At 45.0% G+C, this 22,172-nt stretch overlaps 1 protein-coding gene across 5 annotated transcripts in view; it reads left to right on the forward strand.

Moving 5' to 3' along the window:
* Window positions 1-22,172, forward strand: part of LOC147106110 (ELKS/Rab6-interacting/CAST family member 1-like) — a 1,260,296-nt gene that overhangs the window by 574,711 nt on the left and 663,413 nt on the right. For all 5 annotated transcript variants that reach the window (XM_086008889.1, XM_086008886.1, XM_086008887.1 and 2 more), the window contains one exon: window positions 18,613-18,744. In XM_086008889.1, the coding sequence (XP_085865015.1) occupies window positions 18,613-18,744 (132 nt within the window). The remainder of the gene's footprint in view (window positions 1-18,612; window positions 18,745-22,172) is intronic.

Genomic DNA, 22,172 nt, shown 5'->3' on the forward strand with positions numbered 1-22,172 from the left:
AAACATGGACAAAAGAGCTGAATTCCAGAGGTGAGGTGAGAGTGACTGCCCTTGACATCAAGGCAGCATTTGACCGAGTGTGGCATCAAGGAGCCCTAGTAAAACTGAAATAAATGGGAATCGGGGGGGGGAAACTCTCCACTGGCTGGAGTCATACCTAGCACAAAGGAAGATGGTTGTGGTGATTGAAGGTCAATCATCACAGCCCCAGGACATCGCTGCAGGAGTTCCTCAGGGCAGTATCCTAGGCCCAACCACCTTCAGCTGCTTCATCAATGACCTTCCCTCCAACATAAGGTCAGAAATGAGGATGTTCGCTGATGACTGCACAGTGTTCAGTGCCATTCACAACCCCTCAGATAATGAAGCAGTCCATGCCCGCATGCAACAAGACCTGGACGATGTTCAGACTTGGGCTGATAAGTGGCACGTAACATTTGCACCACAGAAGTGCCAGGCAATGACTATCTCCAACAAGCGAGAATCTAACCACCACCCCTTGACATTCAGTGGCATTACCATTGCCGAATCCTCCACTATCAACATCTTGGGGGTCACCATTGACCAGAAACTTAACTGGACCAGCCACATAAATACTGTGGCAACAAGAGCAGGTCAGAGGCTAGGTATTCTGCAGCGAGTGTTTCACCTCCTGACTCACCAAGCCTTTCCACCATCTACAAGGCACAAGTAAGAAGTGTGATGGAATACTCTCCACTTGCCTGGATGAGTGCAGCTCCAACAACACTCAAGAAGCTCGACACCATCCAGGACAAAGCAGCCCGCTTGATTGGCACCCCATCTACCACCTTAAACATTCACTCCGGCATACCATGGCTGCAGTGTGTACCATCTACAAGATGCACTGCAGCAACTCGCCAAGCCTTCTTCGGTAGCACCTCCCAAACCTGCGACCTCTTCCACCTAGAAGGACAAGGGCAGCAGGCGCATGGGAATACCACCACCTCCAAGTTCCCCTCCAAGTCAGACACCATCCTGACTTAGAAGGATATTGCCGATCCTTCATCGTCGCTGGGTCAAAATCCTGGAACTCCCTACCTAACAGCACTGAGAGAGTACCTTCACCACATGGACTGCAGCAGTTCAAGAAGGCGGCTCACCACCACCTTCTCGAGGGCAATTAGAGGTGGGCAGTAAATGCTGGCCTTGCCAGCGACGCCCACATCCCATAAACGAATAAAAAAGTGTAAGCTACGCTCTAATGAAGTACTTGTACTGCCTTCCAAAGTTGAGAACGATCACATGAGGGCAAATGGTATAAGGGCTGAAATACACTAATTGAGTGCTGTCTGTTCAATCCCTGGCTCATTATAAGTTACCTACCCAATAGGCAGGTAAAGGCATGTTCTGGATCATAGAAAGTGAGGGCTTGGCTATAGGAGTAGTTTGAAACATTGAACCTGCGAAACATATCTAGTGCGAAAACTCAATTATAACATGCATCTTCTGTGCTTATTTAAAATCTGAGTTTATGCCACCACCTGTCCGTAAATTCCGTACCAGATAATTTATGAAGACACCTAATACAGAGACACTAATTCTTCAAGGAAGCCATAACAGAACTAGGCACAATCCTGACTCAGACCTGGAAACCACTTCTATGACAGGAATGACCTTGTCATTAGCTATCAAGATAACTGCTGTCTTGAATAATGACTTCACAAAGTCTTTCCAACCAATATCTGGAGATGTATGCCAAAGCTTCTAACCTCAGTGCAGTTGTATCCTGGAAGTCACAGATGCCTTGTTAACATGGGCTACTTGATTCACACATTTTCCTACGGAAAAGACGCAGCAAAACAACACTGCCCTGAAAAGGGGATTTGCCATGGTGCAGTAACTAGTGGTAGAATGCAGTCACGAGCAAGAAGCAGAAAATCAATTCCAGCAGTTAAACCAGTCACTCAACTATTATAAATGACACATTCACTTAAGTGACTGAAGCATCCAGTGCACGATAGTCATCTCCACAGATGCCCTATACCATGCCTAAAGAAGCCATTATAGTCATTGCCTACAATCGTACATTAGGACCCTTGAATAAAATAATTTTTGCTTATTTTATTCTGCTCCTAAGTCAAGTGAATTCTCATTGAATTATAGCTTCTCCAATTATGCCGAATTTTATTTACCCGAACAAGGTATGAAGCACATGTGTTAAGTGTATTTTTTCCTCGTGTTTCCCTTCTGTACGAGTATATGCTGCGTGTCTTCTACTTCCTAAATGTGTGCTATTTCCATGTGATTTACTCTCCTCCTTTAAGACGCTCCTTAAAACCCACCACTTTGACGATGCTTTTGGCCATCTGTCCTAATAGCTCTTTATTTGGCTTGGTGTCAAATTTTGTTTGATAATCCTGTGAAGCACCTTGGGCCATTTTACTACGTTGAAGACACTGTATAAATGCAAGTTGTTGTAAGAAGAAGTGAGGTAGATGGCAGCTGCATGGCAGTGAACACCTCTAGGAATTGAGTACTTCCTTGATCTGGGCAGTAGATTGCCCTCCAAGTACAGGCATCACAGATGTTGAGGCAGTCGATGCCTTGGCCTGTTCGCTCTCCAACATCTGTAGTTATTTGATCAGGGCAGTTTGGTGTTAGAGATGTGTTATTGCTTTGAGAGACACTTTCAACTATGCCTGGATCTGCCATTCCCCCGCTACTGGGCACTCTCTCAACATGGCCAGAGCAATATATGGAAGCAGACCCCTGGGCAGCAATGAGGTTGTTCAAGCACTGCATTAACCACTTTTCCAACATGGTGAATCCAGACAAGACAGACTGCTATAGATTGGAGCTCAATGTCCCCAGGGCACCGGTCAAAGCATTCATGATCGAAGCTAAGCCTGAGTTTAGGGCTTGGGCAAGGGTTCTCCAATGCAGAGGCTCCTGGAGTTGCCACATACTCTAAGTGGTCATGCAGAATTGCACCGAGGTGGGTTGTGAAATCTTCCGTGGATGCCCCCAAACTACAAGTTGGTTGGCACTCTTCAAATGATTCCACAAAGTGTTGATGCTGAGCGAACAAACTTAGTTTGTAGGGAGACCCCATTAGATATTAATCCCTGTGTTCAGCAACTAAAGGAAGGCTCAAGATGGCTCTCCAACCAGCAGGTTACATCTCCTTTAATTACACCCACACTTGCTTCTTCTCAATCATGTTATATGCTTCACCAGATGCTCCGTCCTGAAACTCTCAAACTCATCTCCCTGGAGTGGATATATACATATGCTGGTGTTTGTCATTGTAGGAGGGTGTGATACAAGGTGCTGTATCAGAGAAGGAGAAGATATTTCACAATGTTAACAGTAAGACACCCCTTGACACCTCTTGCTTTACACATTTTGCAATGCTGCAATGTCTGCCTCTACATGGATGGAAGTGACAGCAGTCTCGTCTATGGCCTGAATCTGGGAGCAGATTAAGACATTTTCTGGGCTGCAAATGGTTGTCATGGTAAACAGGCAAATATAGAATCAGAGGTCAGCTCATTTAACTTTTTTTTGCTGATCGCAACGATTAACACATGGGATTGCCCAAAGATAGGGGTTGGGACACAGCGCCAGCACCTCTTAAGAAGCTGCTAGTTTCCCTTAAAGTTGTCCTGCTGTAGGTTCCAAAAAAATGATTGGAGGGAGCACCATACCATTTTGCGACAAATCCTTTGCGGTCTTGCTGCAGCAGTTCATGTAGCAAAGAGTGAATCTATATGGAGGGGAGGGCCACTGTACAGTAAAGTGCAAGATCAGTCTCTTGCAAGTGCACACAGAACCTGATGAACAGCAGTCCAGCACTACTGTGGCACAAGTGCATATTGCAGATGTATTTTTTCTTTAAAAAACATAAATCCCTTCTCCTCCGATGTTCTGTAAGAGATGCATGAGATTGATGTAGGTTTATTTATTTACCTTGTGAAGGTGTGCCTCTCTCTGATGGCTTTAGGGAAGTCAGGAAATGGGAGGGGCAGATAGAAGTGGGAGGGGCACCTTTCCCCCGTTTCAATGTGTAGCTTTCAGTTGTTCGCTGAGGAAATTATTTTCTGTTATTTGGGTAAATGTAAAAATCCTGGGATTCATGCCCCACTCAGATCTCATCGAAACCTATAAAATTCTGTCAGGTCTGGACAGACTAGATGCAGGAAGGATGTTTCTGATGGCTGGGGAGTCCAGAACCAGGGGTCATAGTCTAAGGATAAGGGGTAAGCCATTTAGGACTGAAATGAGGAGGAATTTCTTCACCCAGAGAGTGGTGAACCTGTGGAATTCTCTGCCACAGAGGGCGGTGGAGGCCAGTTCATTAAATATATTCAAGAAAGAGTTGGATATATTTCTTGAGGCTAAAGGGATCAAGGGATATGGGGAAAAGGCAGGGACAGGGTACTGAAATTGGATGATCAGCCATGATCTCATTGAATGGCGGAGCAGGCTCGAAGGGCCGAATGGCCTACTCCTGCTCCTATCTTCTATGTTTCTATGTTCTGATTGTAATAAGAGATGATTCACACCAAGCAGTGGGGAAATTAAATGGAGCAGAGAGGATTTTTGTTACGTTTTTACCACAAGTTCTGCAAACTTGGCTTCAAAGCTGCCAATGTGGCTCCTCGAAAAATGTGTGTTGGAGTTGGTGTATTGCGATGATGATGCTTTTATGCCCTTAATCTCATTATTATGTACTACTGTTTACCAAGTAGGTGAGAACAACTGTATTGACCTCCTACTTATACCCCTTGACCTCAGTCACATCATTAAATGAATAGTGATTTAACATTGTATTAGAAACTCACTTCTTTGCAGAGACACCTTCAAGCAGTCCCAGAGGGGATTATTATAAACTGTTAACTTTACCTTTTCATTCCTATGCAGGATATTTATGTATCAAGTAAGCAGCAAACTCACAGCATGCAATGTACAGACTAATATCCTGCTTGGGTCAAAGGTTGATATCTCAACTCTGTGACCTCATGTGTCTTGCCATCTGCAAATTCACCCACAGACTTTTCCCTGTCCTTCAGTGCCCAGTTCATCACTGAATCAAAAATCTTCATGTATCACTGATTTAAAAAAAATTAAAGGACATGAACTTTTTTGTTCAATATGCATCACAACTGACTTTCGATTAATATTCAGGTACTCTGCCTCTGACATTTTTAAGAACATAACAAATGCAGGAGTAGGCCATACGGCTCCTCAAGTCTGCTCTGCCATTGAATGAGATCATGGCTGAACTTCTACATTTACTCCACTTTCCCACCCAATCCCCATACCCCTTGATTCGCTTAGTGGCTAAAAATCTATCGATCTCAATCCTGAATATACTCAACAATTAAGCATCCACAGCCCTCTAGGGTAGAGAATTCCGAAGATTCACAACCCTCTGAGTGAAGAAATTTCTCTTCATCTCAGTCCTAAATGGCTAACCCCTTATCCTGAAACTAAGACCCCAGTTCTCGACTCTCCAGTCAGGGGAAACAGTCTCTCAGCAGCTACCGTGTCAATCCCTCCAAGAATTTTATAAGTTTCAATGAGATCACCTCTCATTCTTCTAAACCCCAAAGAATATAGGCCCATTCTACTCAGTCTCTTCTCATAAGACAGCCCTCTCATCCCAGGAATCAATCTAGTGAACCTTTGTTGCAACCCCTCTAAGGCAAGTATATCCTTCCTTGGCTATGGAGACCAAAACTGTACACACTACTCCAGGTGTGGTCTTACCAAAGCCCTATATAATTGCAGCAAGACTTCCTTACTCTTATACTCCAATCCCCTTGCAATAAAGGCTAACATACCATTTGCCTTCCTAATTACTTGCTCTACCTGCATGTTAACTGTCTGCGATTCGTGCACAAGAACACCCAAATCCATCTGAATACCAACATTTGCTAGTCTCTGACCTTTTAAAAAGAACATAACATAAGAAACAGGAGCAGGAATAGGCCACTTGGCCCCTCGAGCCTGCTCCGCCATTCAATAAGATCATGGTTGATCTTGGGCTCAAAGCCACTTCCCAGCCTGCTCCCCATAACCCTTCACTCCCTTATCTTGCACAAATTTGTCTATCTCCACTTTAAATGTATTTAATGAACCAGCCTCCACAGCTCTCTGGGGCAGAGAATTCCACAAATCTACGACCCTCTGAGAGAAGGAGTTCCTCCTCATCTTAGTTCTAAAAGGGCGACCCTTTATTCTGAGACTGTGCCCCCATGAGGGGAAACATCCTCTCTGCATCTGCCATGTCGAGCCCCCTCAGTATCTTATATGTTTCGATAAGATCACCTCACATTCTTCTAAATTCCAATGAGTATAGGCCCAGCCTGCTCAACCTTTCCGCATTAGTCAAACCCCTCATCTCTGGGATTAACCTAGTGAATCGTCTCTGAACTGCCTCCAATGCAAGTATATCCTTCCTTAAATAAGGAGACCAAAACTGTACGCAGTACTCAAGGTGTGGTCTCACCGATACCCTGTACAGTTGCAGCAGGACTTCCCTGCTTTTATACTCCAACCCCCTTGAAATAAAGGCCAACATTCCATTTGCCTTTTTGATTACTTGCTGTACTTGCATGCTAACTTTTTGTGTTTCATGCACAAGGACCCCCAGGTCCCTCTGAACTGTAGCATTTTGTAATCTCTCCATTTAAATAATAGTTTGCTTTTTTATTTTTCCTGCCAAAGTGGATAACCTCGCACTTTCCCACATAATACTCCATCTGCCAAATGTTTGCCCACTCACCTAGCCTGTCTATATCCCTTTACAGATTCTTTGAGTCCTCTGCACAACTTGCTTTCCCACCCATCTTTGTATCATCTGCAAACTTCAGTACAAAGAAGGTTCACTCGGTTAATCCCGGGGATGAGTGGATGGACATATGAGGAGAGGTTGAGTAGATTGGGACTCTACTCATTGGAGTTCAGAAAAATGAGAGGCGACCTTATTGAAACATATAAGATTGTGAAGGGGTCGGATCGGGTGGATGCGGGGAAGATGTTCCCGATGATGGGTGAAACTAGAACTAGGGGGCATAGTCTTAGAATAAGGGGCTGCTCTTTCAAAACTGAGATGAGGAGGAACTACTTCACTCAGAGGGTGGTAGGTCCATGGAATATGCTGCCCCAAAAGGCTGTAGAAGTTACATCATTACATAAATTTAAAACAGAAATAGACAGTTTCCTAGAAGTAAAGGGAATTAAGGGTTACGGGGAGCGGGCAGGAATTTGGACATGAGTCTAGGTTCGGATCGGTCATGGCCCTGTGGGTAGCGGAGCAGGCCCAGGGGCCGTGTAGCCTGATCCTGCTCCTATTTTGTGTGTCTAATTCTGTTAGATTCAGGAGATGGTTCTGTGATAGTGGATTGGCGGTTAGGATCAGATCAGCCATGATCTTATTGAATGGCGGAGCAGGCTCGAGGGGCCGATTGGCATACTTCTGCTCCTATTTCTTATGTTCTTATGGCTACATTACACTCGATCCCTTCATCCAAGTCATTAATGTAGATTGTAAATAGTTGGGGCCCCAGCACCGATCCTTGTGGCACCCCACTAGTTACCGTTTGCCAACCAGAAAATGACCCATTTATCCCAACGCTCTGCTTTCTGTTAGTTAGCCAATTCTCTATCCATGCTAATCTATTACCCCCAACTCCGTGAGCTCTTATCTTATGCAGTAACCTTTTATGTGGCACCTTATCGAATGCCTTCTGGAAATCCAAATACACCACATCCACTGGCTCACCCTTGTCCACCCTGCTCGTTACATCCTCAAAGAACTCCAGCAAATTTGTTAAACATGATTTCCCTTTCTTAAAACCATACTGACTCTGTTTGACTACAGTATGTTTTTCTAAATGCCCTGCTACTGCTTCCTTAATGAAGGACTCCAGCATTTTCCCAACGACAGATGTTAGGCGAACTGGTCTATAGTTTCCTGCTTTCTGTCTCCCCCCTTTCTTAAATAGGGGTGTTACATTAGCAGTTTTCCAATCCGCTTGGACCTCTCCAGAGTCCAGGGAATTTTGGTATATTGCAACCAATGCATCCACTATCTCTGCAGCCACTTCTTTTAAGACCCTGGGATGCAGGCCATCTGGTCCAGGGGACTTGTTGTCTTTTAGTCCCATTATTTTACCGAGTACTATTTCCTTAGTGATAGTGATTGTCTTTAGTTCCCCACTCCCTGTGGCCCCTTGATTATCCATTATTGGGATGTTGTTGGTGTCTTCTACAGTGAAGACAGAAGCAAAATATTTGTTCAGAGTCTCTGCCATTTCCCCGTTCCCCATTATTAATTCCCCAGTCTCATCTGCTAAGGGACCAATGTTTACTTTAGCTACCCTCTTCCTTTTTATACACCTGTAGAAGCTCTTACTATCTGTTTTAATGTTTCTTGCCAGCTTACTCTCATAATTCATCTTCTCTCTTTTAGTCATCCTTTGCTGGTTTTTAAAAATTTCCCAATCCTCTGGTCTCCCACCAATCTTGGCAACATTGTATGCCTTCGTTTTCAATTTGATACCATCCTTTACTTCCTTAGTTAGCCACGGATGGTGCTCCCTTCTATTAAAATCTTTCTTTCTCACTGGAATATATTATATATAAAAAATTCTGCTTTTCTATTCTCACTATCAAAGTGGATAATTTCACACTTCCCCACATTATACTCCATCTGCCACCTTATTGCCCACTCACTTAACCGGTCTATATCCCTCTGCAGCCTCTTTGCGTCCTCCTCACAGCTTACTTTCCCACCTAGCTTTGTATCGTCAGTAAACTTGGATACGTTCCACTCGGTCCCCTCATCTAAATAAGTGATACGGATTGTAAATAGCAGAAGGCCAAGCACTGATTCTTGCGGCACTCCACTAGTTACACCCTGCCATCCTGAAAATGACCCCTTTATTTCTACTCTCTGTTTTCTGTCCTTTAACCAATCCTCAGTCCAAGCTAATATATTACCCCCAATCCTATGAGCCCAAATCTTGTGTAACAACCTCTTGTGTGGCACCTTATCGAATGCCTTCTGAAAATCCAAATATACGTTATCCACTGGTTACCTTTCATCAACCTTATATTTATCTATAATAGATATTGTTAATAATTCCATTTATTGAATAATATATATAAAGACCTCTGCTCAATATTTTATTGTGTTGTGCAGCTGAAGAAGCATTTAGTTTGTTACTTTCACATTTTTCCAATTTTTGAAGATGACTCAGTGAGCAATGCCATATGAGATCTACTTGTTTATTTTTTAAAGAAAAATAAAATAAATTTAAACAGCTCGCTAGATGCATTGGTCTTTGACTGAGTTCAACTTTAAACAGACGACTTAAGTTAGTTGGTCTTGTAGGAGTAACATAAAGGTTGATGGTGCAGATTTGGGATTTTGATGGGTTATGATTGTTTAAATTTGCAAAGTCCTTGTGAAAATACTGGTGTTAACACTGATTTGAAACTTCAGCGACTGATTCATATATATTACCTAATATTTATTTACATCAACATTAAAATCCAACAACCAGTCCTTCATTCATCTGCTTATTTTTTCCAGATCTCTTTCAATGCTATCAATCTCTCCCTATAGTCATGACCTGGCCACTTAGCTTAGTGTTAATCAAAAAATATTATATTACAAGAAGTACTCTGCTCCATATTTAGAAATAATGTGGGAAATAGTATGGACACCAGAACACATCTCTGCTGAACTCCATTGGTCACTGGATCCTAAACAGACCTTTTTCCCATTTAACACCCATCTCCTTTATATTGCTCAGTCTAACAATTCTATTAGCTATTTTACTATTAAGTAAATTAACCATCATAATCTTTATAAACTTTGTTCACACAACTTTGTCAAATAACATCTGAAAATCCATGTGGATTATAAATGTCCTGATCAGCCAAATTTAGTTACCACCTCAAAACATGATTGTAGATTTGCTAAGCACAACCTGTTGCTTCTAAATCTGTGCTGAATACTCATTATATATGGCTTCAGGTCGTCATCGTCGTACGTGTCTTCACACTGTTCCCTTTGGGGAACTGTATGAAGTGGTGGAAGGATTTCTGGCCGCAATTAACGCTCCTTCCGTGACCGTAACCATCTTCGTACCAGCCATTAGGGTGGTTAGTCCTATGGCGGGAGGGTTTTACAGGCTCCCACAACCCATACGAGGGGGGGGGGGTGCCACCCACACCCACGGACGCAAGTATCCCGCTGGATGTCAACCCAGAATTTAGAGTCGGAACTCCGACTCAACTTGCCGGGACTGTCTGGAGCGGGGTTTGAAACCCTACGCCTTCTGGCCTAGTGGCGGGGATGCTACCGCTACGCCAAAGGCCCACTCCTGGCTTCAGGTCAAGCATGGGCAAGGAAAACTCCTGCTGATTACCACCTACCACCCTCCCTCAGCTGATGAATCAGTACTCCTCCATATTGAACACCACTTGGAAGAAGCACTGAGAGTAGCAAGGGCACAGAATGTACTCTGGGTGGGAGACTTCAATGTCCATCACCAAGAGTGGCTCGGTAGCACCACTACTGACCGAGCTGGCCGAGTCCTGCAGGACATAACGGCCAGTCTGGGCCTGCGACAGGTGGTGAGTGAACCAACAAGAGGGGAAAACCTACTTGACCTCGTCCTCACCAATCTGCCTGTCGCAGATGCATCTGTCCATGACAGGATTGGCAGCAGTGACCACCGCACAGTCATTGCGGAGACGAAGTCCCATCTTCACACTGAGAACACCCTCCATCGTGTTGTGTGGCACTACCACCGTGCTAAATGGGATAGATTCAGAACAGATCTAGCAGCTCAAAACTGGGCATCCATGAGGCGCTGTGGGCCATCAACAGCAGCAGAATTGTATTCCACCACAATCTGTAACCTCATGGCCCAGCATATCCCTCACTCTACCATTACTACCAAGGCAGGGGACCAACCCTGGTTCAACAACGAGTGTAGAAGAGCATGCCAGGAGCAGCACCAGCTGTACCTAAAAATGAGGTGCCAATCTGGGAAAGCTGCAACACAGGACTACATGCATGCTAAAAAGCGGAAGCAGCATGCTATAGACAGGGCTAAGCGATCCCACTATCAATGGATCAGATCAAAGCTCTGCAGTCCTGCCACATCCAGTCGTGAATGGTGGTGGACCATTAAACAACTAACAGGAGAAGGAGGCTTCAAAAATATCCCCATCCCCAATGATGGTGGAGCCCAGCACGTGAGTGCAAAAGACAAGGCTGAAGCGTTTGCAACCAACTTCAGCCAGAAGTACCGAGTGGATGATCCATATTGGCCTACTCCCGAGGTCCCCACCATCACAGAAGGCATTCTTCAGCCAATTCGATTCACTCCACGTGATATCAAGAAATGGCTGAGCGCACTGGATACAGCAAAGGCTAAGGGCCCCGACAACATCCCGGCTATCGTGCTGAAAACTTGTGCTCCAGAACTAGCCGCGCCTCTAGCCAAGCTGTCCAAGTACAGCTGCAACACTGGCATCTATCTGACAATGTGGAAAACTGCCCAGGTATGTCCTGTCCACAAAAAGCAGGACAAATCCAACCCAGCCAATTACCGCCCCATCAGTCTACTCTCAATCATGAGCAAAGTGATGGTAGATGTCATCGACAGTGCTATCACGTGGCACTTACTCACCAATAACCTGCTCACTGATGCCCAGTTTGGGTTCTGCCAAGACCACTCGGCTCCCGACCTCATTACAGCCTTAGTCCAAACATGGACAAAGGAGCTGAATTCCAGAGGTGAGGGGAGAGTGACTGCCCTTGACATCAAGGTAGCATTTGACCGAGTCTGACATCAAGGAGCCCTAGTAAAACTGAAGTCAGTGGGAATCGGGGGCAAAACGCTCCACTGGCTGGAGTCATACCTAGCACAAAGGAAGATGGTTGTGGTGGTTGAAGGTCAATCATCACAGCCCCAGGACATTGCTACAGGAGTTCCTCAGGGCAGTGTCCTAGGCCCAACCATCTTCAACTGCTTCATTAATGACCGTCCCGCCAACATAAGGTCAGAAATGGGGATGTTCGCTGATGACTGCACAGTGTTCAGCGCCATTCGCAACTCCACAGATAATGAAGCAGTCCATGCCCGCATGCAACAAGACCTGGGTGACATTTAGGCTTGGGCTGATAAGTGGCAGGTAACATTTGCGCCACAGAAGTACCAGGCAATGACTATCTCCAACAAGCGAGAGTCTAACCATCTCCCCTTGACATTCAATGGCATTACCATCGCCGAATCCCCCACTATCAACATCTTGGGGGGGTCACCATTAACCAAAAACTTAACTGGACCAGCCACATAAATACTGTGGCAACAAGAGCAGGTCAGAGGCTAGGTATTCTGCAGTGAGTGTCTCACCTCCTGACTCCTCAAAGCCTTTCAACCGTCTACAAGGCACAAGTAAGGAGTGTGATGGAATACTCTCCACTTGCCTGGATGAGTGCAGCTCCAACAACACTCAAGAAGCTCGACACCATCCAGGACAAAGCAGCCCGCTTGATTGGCACCCCATCCACCACCTTAAACATTCACTCCCTCCACCACCGGTGTACTGTGGCTGCAGTGTGTATCATCTACAAGATGCACTGCAGCAACTCGCCAAGGCTTCTTCGGCAGCACCTCCCAAACCCGCGACCTCTTCCACCTAGAAGGACAAGGGCAGCAGGCATATGGGAACACCACCACCTCCAAGTTACACACCATCCTGACTTAGAAGTATATCGCCGATCCTTCAACGTCGCTGCGTCAAAATCCTGGAACTCCCTACCTAACCACTGTGGGAGTACCATCACCACACGGACTGCAGCAGTTCAAGAAGGCGGCTCACCACCACCTTCTTAAGGGCAACTAGGAATGGGCAATAAATGCTGGCATCCTAGAAACAAATTTAAAAAAAAATAGGAGGAAATGGCAGGTTAATGCGTGGCGAGACACGTGGTGCAAGAGGGAGGGTGGAAGATTCCTGGGACATTGGGACCAGCTCTGTGGCAGGTAGGACCTGTTCAAGGTGGACAAGTTACAGGTTAACTAGTGCTGTGGGGGAGGGTTTAAATTAATTCAGCAGGGGGTTGGGCACCAAGATGTAGTATTAAAAAGTAGAAACAAGATGCACAGAGGACTGGGAGAGATGGTTAGAGTTAGAAATAATTCAGAATTAGGTGGGATCATAGGGAATACAAAGAGGTATAAGTTAGGTTTGGAGTGCATGGCCTAGAAATTCAGTGGGCTGCGCCACCCATTAGTGCCCAAAGAGGGCACTCAGTGGGTTTTACGCCACTGGCCACGCCTCCCGCTAAATTTAGCGGGACGCCAATGGCGGCGCTAGCCGTTAGCGCTGCGCCGCTACCGATGACGTCATCGGTGTGCGCAGCGCCCCGCTACCGCCCCGATCGCGAAATTTGGTAGCGCCCCCTGCTTTAACGCCGGTCGCAATTTGCGACCAGTTAAGGGGAGCCTACCTGCGGCAGTTGAGGTGCGGGGTGGCCATTTTTTTTGCTGTCCGCCTGCCAGCACCTCTCCACGCCACTGTCCCTGGCCTCCTGAACGCCCCCCCCCCCCCCCCCCCCCGCGTTGTGCCGGCTGCGTCCCAAGAGCTCGGCACTTCTCCTCGGTGCCGGGCTCTTTTGCTGGTACTCGCGCTCTTTGAGCGCACTGCAGCAGGCCCCTCCCCTTTAAGAAGGGGAGGAAGGCCTGCAGTACCGCAGCGCGCCACGCTGCGGCACGTTGCGCTGCAATTTTCAGTTGCAGCGCCCCAAGAGGGATGCGGGGCGCCTCGAGTAGCGCCACGCTTCCGTCTGGGGCGGTGAAACTCAATTTGCGGCGGGCGGCCGCGACTCCTTCCGGGGCGGTACTTCTGGCGCCCTGGCGAGACTGGCGCCCCAAACGGGGCTCCAGTGAATTTCTACGCCCATATGTCTAAATGCACAAAATGTGCTTAATAAGGTTGGTGAACTGCAGGTACAAATAGCCACATGGGAATATGATTTAGTGGCGATAACGGAGACCTGGCTTGATGAAGGGAGGAGGATTGAATGCTTAATATTCCTGGGTACTAAGTATTCAGGAAAGATAGGGAAGGAAAAAAAGAGGAGGGGTAGCACTTTTGATTAAGGAAAATATTACTGTGCTACAAAGAGAGAATTCCTTGAGGGGTCAAAGACAGAATCTATTTGCTTGGAGTTGAGAAACAATAGAAGAGCTATTACACTACTTGGTATATTTTATAGGCAACCAAATACTGGGAAGGAGATAGAAGAGCAGATTTGCAGGGATTTGCAACTTTCTTGATCAGTATGTTTCTTGCCCAACGAGAAAGGAGGCATTGCTGAATCTAATCCTGGGGAATTAAGTGGGTCGAGTGGAGAATGTCATAATGGGGGAAGCATCCCGGGAATAGTGATCATAGTATAAGGATCATGTTATGGAGAAGGACAAGGTGCAATCTAGAATACAAATATTTAACTGAAAGAGGGCTAATTTCAGTGAATTGAGGAAAAGCAAAGAATAATAGCCATGAACCTAGTTCACCCTTCCCTACTCCTATTTCCTCCACGCTCAGAATCACTACGGCCCTCTCCTCTTAAGGAATTAAGGGTTTTAACTTTGTTGACCTCCTCCATAATGCATATATGCTGCCTCTTTTATAATGTTTAGCCTTTTCTTGCAAACAAATCATTGAATGATACAGCACAGAAGGAGGCCATTCAGCCCACTGTGCCTGTGCCAGTTCTTTGGTAGAACTGTCCATTTAGTCCCACTCCCCTGCTCTTTCCCCATAGCCCTGTAAAAAAAAAAATCCTTCAAGTATTTATCCAATTCCCTTTTGAAAGTTACTATTGAATTTGCTTCCACCAGCCTTTCAGGCATTACATTCAGATCACAACAACCTCACTGCATAAAAAATGCCTCTGGTTCTTTTGCCAATCACCTTAAATCTGTGTCCTCTGGTTACCGACCCTTCTGCCACTGGAAACAGTTTCTCCTTATTTACTCCATCAAAACTGTTCATGATTTTGAACACTGCTATCAGATCTCCTCTTAACCTTCTCTGCTCTAAGGAAAATAACTCAAGCTTCTCCAGTCTCCACATAACTGAAGTCCCTCATCCCTGGCACCATTCTACTTAATCTCCTTGGTACCCTCTCCAAGGCCTTGAGATCCTTTCTAAAATGTGGTGTCCAGAATTGAACACACTACTCCAGCTGGGGCCAGTGTTTTGTAGAAGTGTTGCACAACTTCTTTGCTTTTGTACTCTATGGGCAGGATTTTCATTGTGCCGTGGAGTCGGGATTGGAGGCGTGCGGGAGGTTAAAATCCCGAAATCAGGGGTCCTGACCCCATCCCGCACCCAAACCCGCCTCCATGCCAGTTTCAAACGAGGCGGGTACCCGTCCCGCACTGGGACCCGCCTACCCGAGGCGGGAAGGGATTAGTGCCAATTAACTGCCTGTTAACAGGTAGTTAATGGGGAGTTTTTAGCCTAATCCCTATTTTTAAGGTTGAAGTGTGGGATTCCCAATGGCTCCAAGCCACGCCAAGTTAGCGGAGTCGGGCCGTTGGGTTGAAGGGCTTGGAGGGGTCAAGATGTCGGTCTTCAGGTGAGTGATGTGTGCATGAGTGCAAAGGTAAGTGTGTTTGGTGTGTCTAAAGTGATTAAAGAAGTGTAAATGACCTTTTCTTACCTTTTCAGCCTTCCTTCCTTTAGGTTCCGGGAGTCCCTCATCTCACCGGCACAGAAAGCAGAATGGCTGCGAACTGTCAAAAGTGACAGCCTGCAGCTTTCTGTGCAGGAGAGATTTCTAACTGAGTCTGTGGAGAAAGCCTCAGGTTAGAAATAAGACTGTCAGTGTTTGACAGTTTCAAACAGGTGTGAAACACTGATATTTCATCTGTCAAAATCTCTTGATAGATGAAATTTCAGTCTGTGACGTCACCTGTTGCCGGGTGGCCCTTAATTGGCCTCAGCGGGCTCAACAAGGTCAATCAAGTTAAAATCGCGTGGATTGGCCGCATCTCGATGGAGGCGGGACTACAACCCCGAAAGTTGTAGTTCCGCCTCCAACCCGACTCCCGAGTTAAATTCCTGCCCTATGCCTCTGCTAATAAAGTCAAGGATCCCATTTGATTTTTTTTAACAGCCTTCTCAGCTTGTCCTGCCACCTTCAAAGATTTGTGTACATACACCCCCAGGTCTCTCTGTTCCTGCACCGTCTTTAAAATTGTACTTTTTAGTTTAGAATGCCTCTCCTCATTCTTCCTACCAAAATGTATCGCTTCACACTTCACAGAAATCACAGAAACCCCACAGTGCAGATAGAGGCCATTTCGGCCCATCGAGCCTGCACCGACACATATCCCACCCGATCCCCGTAACCCCTACACCAACACATATCCCACCCTATCCCCGTAACCCCATGTATTTAATCCCCCTAACACTAAGGGTCAATTTATCATAGCCAATCAACCTAACCCGCACATCTTTGGACTGTGGGAGGAAACCGGAGCACCCGGAGAAAACCCACGCAAACACGGGGAGAATGTGCAAACTCCACACAGACAGTCGCCCGAGGCCGAATTCGAACCCGGGTCCCTGGCGCTGTGAGGCAACAGTGCTAACCACTATGCCACCGTGCTGCCCCACTTCCCTGCATTAAATTTCATCTGACATGTTTCACCAGTCTGTCTATCTCCTCATGAAGCCTGTTACTATCCTCCTCATTGTTTATTACATTTCTGACTTTCATGTCATCTGCAAACTTTGAAATCATGCCCCCTATACCCAAGTCCAGATCATTACTATATGTCAAAAAGACCAGTGGTCTTAATACTGACCCCTGGGGAATAACACTGTACACTTCCCTCCAGTCTGAAAAACAACTGTTCACCACTGCTCTCTGCTTTCTGTCCCTTAGCCAATTTCATATCCGTACTGCCACTGTCCCTTTAATCCCATGGGCTAAAATTTTGCTAACTAGTCTATTATGTGGTACATTATTAAATGCCTTTTGAAAGTCCATATGCGCATCAACTGCACTATCCTCATCAACCCTCTCCATTACTTTATCAAATAAAAAAGGGACATGTTACAAAGAGGAATGTGCGGAAGATGTTACCAGTGAATTGTCCAGAGCGCCAGCAACCTTCTGTGAGTGTGTGATTATGAAGCATTCAGGTTCCTTAAGCTGATAATGTATCCTGGGCCACATTTAATGGGCCACATAGTCATAGAACAACATGGGCACGCCTTTGCAAAGTGCAGTGCACTCTCCTTCTGTGATGGTGCACCAAATGTGGAGTGATGTGCAATTAACATGCATTGTAAGTCAACATGTTACAACACTTAGCTTGGCAACCTTGTGTAACCCAGGAAATTTCTTCCTCACCTGCTATCAGATTCTAGCCACAGATGAGACGACATTCATTCATTCTGTTACCTGCCTCTGGCCCTGGACTTTATGACTGCAAAAAGAGTCACCTTTCTCTGAAGCACCAGCTATAGCAGGACCTTCAAAGCAGTTCTTGTCCCTTGTTTGCCTCAATTTTTCTCCCTCAGTTGCAGCATAGTTTTAAGGGCACCAAACAGTCGTTTAAGAGCTTCTGGCACTAGATAATCCAACCACTGACCCCATGGCTCCCAGACCATCATGCGTTGAGCGCAGGGAATGCTGAATCTTTATTATAATGAGCTGACCTCACATTATATTGCAAGGTCATCAGGAAGCACCACAGGCGCACACAGCATCCCAGGAGCAACAAGCCCTGACTACATTACCTGCCCCACGTTTTACTTTCTAGAATATAAATGAAGAAATGTTGAATATACCTATAATTTAAATTACAAGCTCATGTCTCATTGCGCTTTCAGTGTACTTCCTTGATTTTCATAGGTCATTATATTTGAGGCTGTTTTTGAGTTGTCAGCTTTTTGGAGTTTGTGTCGGCTTTTACTAGTTTTTTAGTTTGGTTTGTATGCAGTAGGGGGCACTGCACTGTGTGGTTATTCCAGTGAAAATTCTGGTAATTTATTATCCTTCCAATCTGGGAACACTCATGCCAGTTTAGCACCTCCAGTGCAGCCCTGATGTTATGGTATAAAGCAAATCTATGTGCAGTAAAATTAGCCATTGTGTGGTAGATTTTCCCCATTTTTTTTTTGTATCAAATCCAATTCAATGTGAGCATAAATTTCTGTCTTATTCCCATCGTCTAATACATTTTCTTTTTTGAAAGCTACTGAAGTTTCAAATGAACCACGCAAAATCTAGCATCATGGGCATTAATATGATGCAAAAGTCTGAAAGTATTAACACTAATACTGTTTCAATTGAGCCTATGTATATTTACCACATTATGCTGAATTAAATGATTTTGTAGTAAAAGATGATTGCACTGAAACTTGTTATTGTTTCAGAAAATGGAAATATTTGTGGTGAATGGGAAATTTTGACAACTGTTTGTCTCCAATGTAGTGTTATGAATTGCAATTTAATGCTCTGTATAAAACACTGTTACTTTTCATAAAATAGGTAACAAAAATGGTCACTGCATTTTTTCTCCACTCCTTCAGGATACTTTACGACAAAAAGATGACCGGATTGAGGAATTAGAGGAGGCTTTACGGGAGAGTGTGCAGATTACAGCAGAACGTGAGATGGTATTAGCACAAGAAGAAGCTGCCAGAAACGATTCTGAGAAACAGGTCTGTAGTGTGTGCTACCACCAGCGAGTGCACAGTTTTCTTCTTTATTCATTAATATCGGTGCTTCTCTATCATCCAAATAAACTTTGAGTATTGAATGTATTCTGTGTTTCGGCTAGTTAATTTTACCTTGACAGAGTTACCACAGATGTAATCACTGTTGTGTCACACGGGAAAGACCCGAGAAATCTTGGCAGGATGCAGAGGGGGCAGAGACCTGACATAATGAGCTGGATTTTACCAGCCCTGAGGAGGCGGGTTTGGAGGCGGGACTGTTGGGAAAATCAAAAAGAATAGGAGTGGGTCCCGAACCCGCTCCCAACCCACCTCCAGCCAATCTTCCTGGGAGTCGGGTCCTCGATTTGCGCAGGGACCTGAGTCCTAGCGGCGGGAAGAGGATTATAGCCACTTAACTGCCTGTTAACAGGTAGTTAGCAGGCAGTTAAGAGGCTTTTTCCCATTTTGAGACTTCTGCGGGCTTCCCGACGTCGGGGAACCCCGCCAGGGTAAGTGAGGCGTGCTATGGGTCTATTGTAATGTTTGTGTATAGATGACCGCTGCAGAAGTGGTGTGAAGGATGCAATGGGACACTGGTGAGTATCAGAGGTAAGGAAATGTTGGGAAAGTCATTTTTAATGTGTTTAGATTTTTCTGAAGGTGACGAGCTTTGAAGTGTTTGTGTGGCCTCACCTCATTGGGAGAAGTGACAGATCGCTTCTGTACCCTCACCAGCTGCCATCTGTTTTATCCTAAGGAGAGGGTCATTGGAGAGCCTGGGTGCAAGGGCTCACCTTCAGTGATTGTCTCCTCAATGCTGTCAAACACTGTCAAATCATCTGTCAAAAATAAATGGTTCATGTCCCTTTTAAGAAAACCGGCAGATGAAGCATCATCAACTGACATCATCTGACACCGGCTTTCCCTTAATTGGCCAGCAAGCCCGCAGGGCGGGCTTAACAAGGCCAATCGGGAAAATAGCATCTCTGCATTGGACATCGCTGGGAGGGGACTAGAACCCGGAAGGCAGCAGTCCCGCCCCCAACTCGTCTCGGCAAAAATCCAGCCCAATGGGTCTCTGCCCTCTTTCCTCCATTCTGTGCTGGGGAATGTGATATCCCAGGCACAGGCTAAAGGATAATCTACGCTATGTTGTCCAGGAAGACATTAAAGGTAGAAAATCAAACTGATGAGGGAAAAATATGCACTGCTTTACTATTGGGACTCATTGTTTTTCTTGGAGTATTCTTGTTTTAGCTCACCTTAGAGTAATTTTTGCTGCAAGTTAAATTTATTATCCCAGGAACCTTTTTGTTGTTGGGTATAGTCCATCCATTCATTTTATGTCAGTTTTCTGTAACACCCTTTCTCTGCTGAAGATAATTAATTCACATGGATAAGCTTTGCATTGTATTTGGATAACTCTGAAGTCTATACTACTGGTTGTATCTTGATATTGTGTCAATTGAATATTGAAAGATCTGTTAACTCAATGGGTTCAACACAGGAGTCTGCAATGCAGCTTAATTGAAAATATGTATAAACTTTATTGCAGAATACTTTGGATTTAATCATTTGACTGCAGTTACCTTTTTGCATCTGAATCATAGACAATTCTGATTCTGAATTTAGTTGATTCAGAGGACACTAATTCTGCAAATTCCAGTATGCTTATTATTTATGGGGTGTTTGTTATGATGAACACTGTAAAGCAGACTTGTTTTCTATGGTGCAAGATGATATTTTAGTATTCAGAGAGTTAAAGCCATGTGAAACCTGTTTGGCGGTTATGCCAGTGAAACTTCCTGCCTAAGCCTAACAAGCCTTGAGGTAATTGTGATAGGGGAAAGAACGGCGTCACGCTAGTGTCGCCATATGAGAGGTAGGAGGCCGATAGCTAGCTTGGTTGTTTTGTTCTGTTGATTATATAGTGCATTGTACAGTTGGTTATATGGTAAATGCTGTGGTTCCATTGAGGATTGTATTGTGCATACAACTTGATAGACATGGCTTTTGTGTTGAGAGTTCTGGGGTTAATTATCTTTTTTTCTCTCCACTTTTTCCCCGAAGACAGCAACTGATGCAGAGGTACCATTGCACTTGTTTTGGCAGTCAGTACCATTCTTGTCACTATTCATGTTTATGTTGAGCATTATGTGTTGAATGTTACGGTTTTCTAGAAAGGATTGTGTGATGGGTATCATGACTGTGTAGAGGGCTCAGTAGCTGTGCGGTAGTTGTGTAGAGGGTTGTGCTGTAGGTTTTGTTACATTGTGAGTTTCAAGTTATTTGGGTTTTGTGGTTGTGAGGAGTGGAGTATTCTGGGTTTCATGCTGTGTAGAGGGTTGTACTGTGGGTTTTGTGGTTGTGAGGAGGGTTGTGCAATGGGCATTGCGATTGTGTACTAATTCGGAGCACAAATAATATGGTCCAGCTGCTTCTGAGCAAGCAGCTGAGCCATACAGACCAGGAAAAGTCCTAGGTTCAAGGTCTGGACTACTGAGTTAGCTGTTCTCAATTAGGCTATGATTGATCTCAGCAATGTTGGGTTAAGAAGGGGAAATAAATTAGGATTCTTGCAATCCCTGCTGAGAATTAGCATGTGTTGTGAGGATGGAATTGGGCTCAGCTGTAAATGTCTAGGAACACACATGAAGAATGGCCACTTGGGCGAGGTGTCGGAGGGCCTCCAGCACCCATGCAACTGGACCCCACCAAGGATTTAACACTTTCAAGGGGGTGGGGGAGAAAATTGATGGATAAAGAAAGGAGGAGGGAAAAAAACAAATAATATTGAGAATTCTCAGTACATTATATAGAAGCAATCCAAACAAATGGTTCAGATGAAACATGAGAGCAAAGCTTAAACAGTTTATTCATCAGCTGTACCCCAGGATATAGAATAATGCCTATAATTAATTGATAGACAGGGTAGGAACTCCAGTTGACGAGCACTAAAATGCAGTAACATGCTACACTCTCACATGTACTATTTTAACAAAATCATCCGCTCATGTAAAATGAGTGTTCATACTTGACCTTTATCAATAGGAATTTTTCTGTTCTCCGATTGTGCAAATTACATGGAAGCCAATGAGTTTTTGATACTTTTTTCAGCTTTGATAGCTTTGATGTTATGTGTTAAATGTTGTAGTAGGGGCTCACAGGACATCAGGAATCATGATGTAAGACTTGCAAGATATCTGGGGTTGTGCCATGGGACCTCTCAATATTGGCTTTTTTAGTACTGTGATATAAAAATCCACCATCTCTATATAACACAGCTGCCCCTTGAGACAGCATGCTCTTTTATAGTGCTTCTTCAGATGCAACAACCCAGATTTTCCACCATGTTTCATCCAATTTGGGGCAGTATTTAGACAGGCACCGGCAATGATGTGGGGATCCATTATGTCCAATCTGAGCCCACT

The sequence above is a fragment of the Somniosus microcephalus genome, chromosome 16 (genome assembly GCF_052327205.1).
Source record: "Somniosus microcephalus isolate GS21.2 chromosome 16, FLI_Smic_1.0, whole genome shotgun sequence".
NCBI lineage: Eukaryota > Metazoa > Chordata > Chondrichthyes > Squaliformes > Somniosidae > Somniosus > Somniosus microcephalus.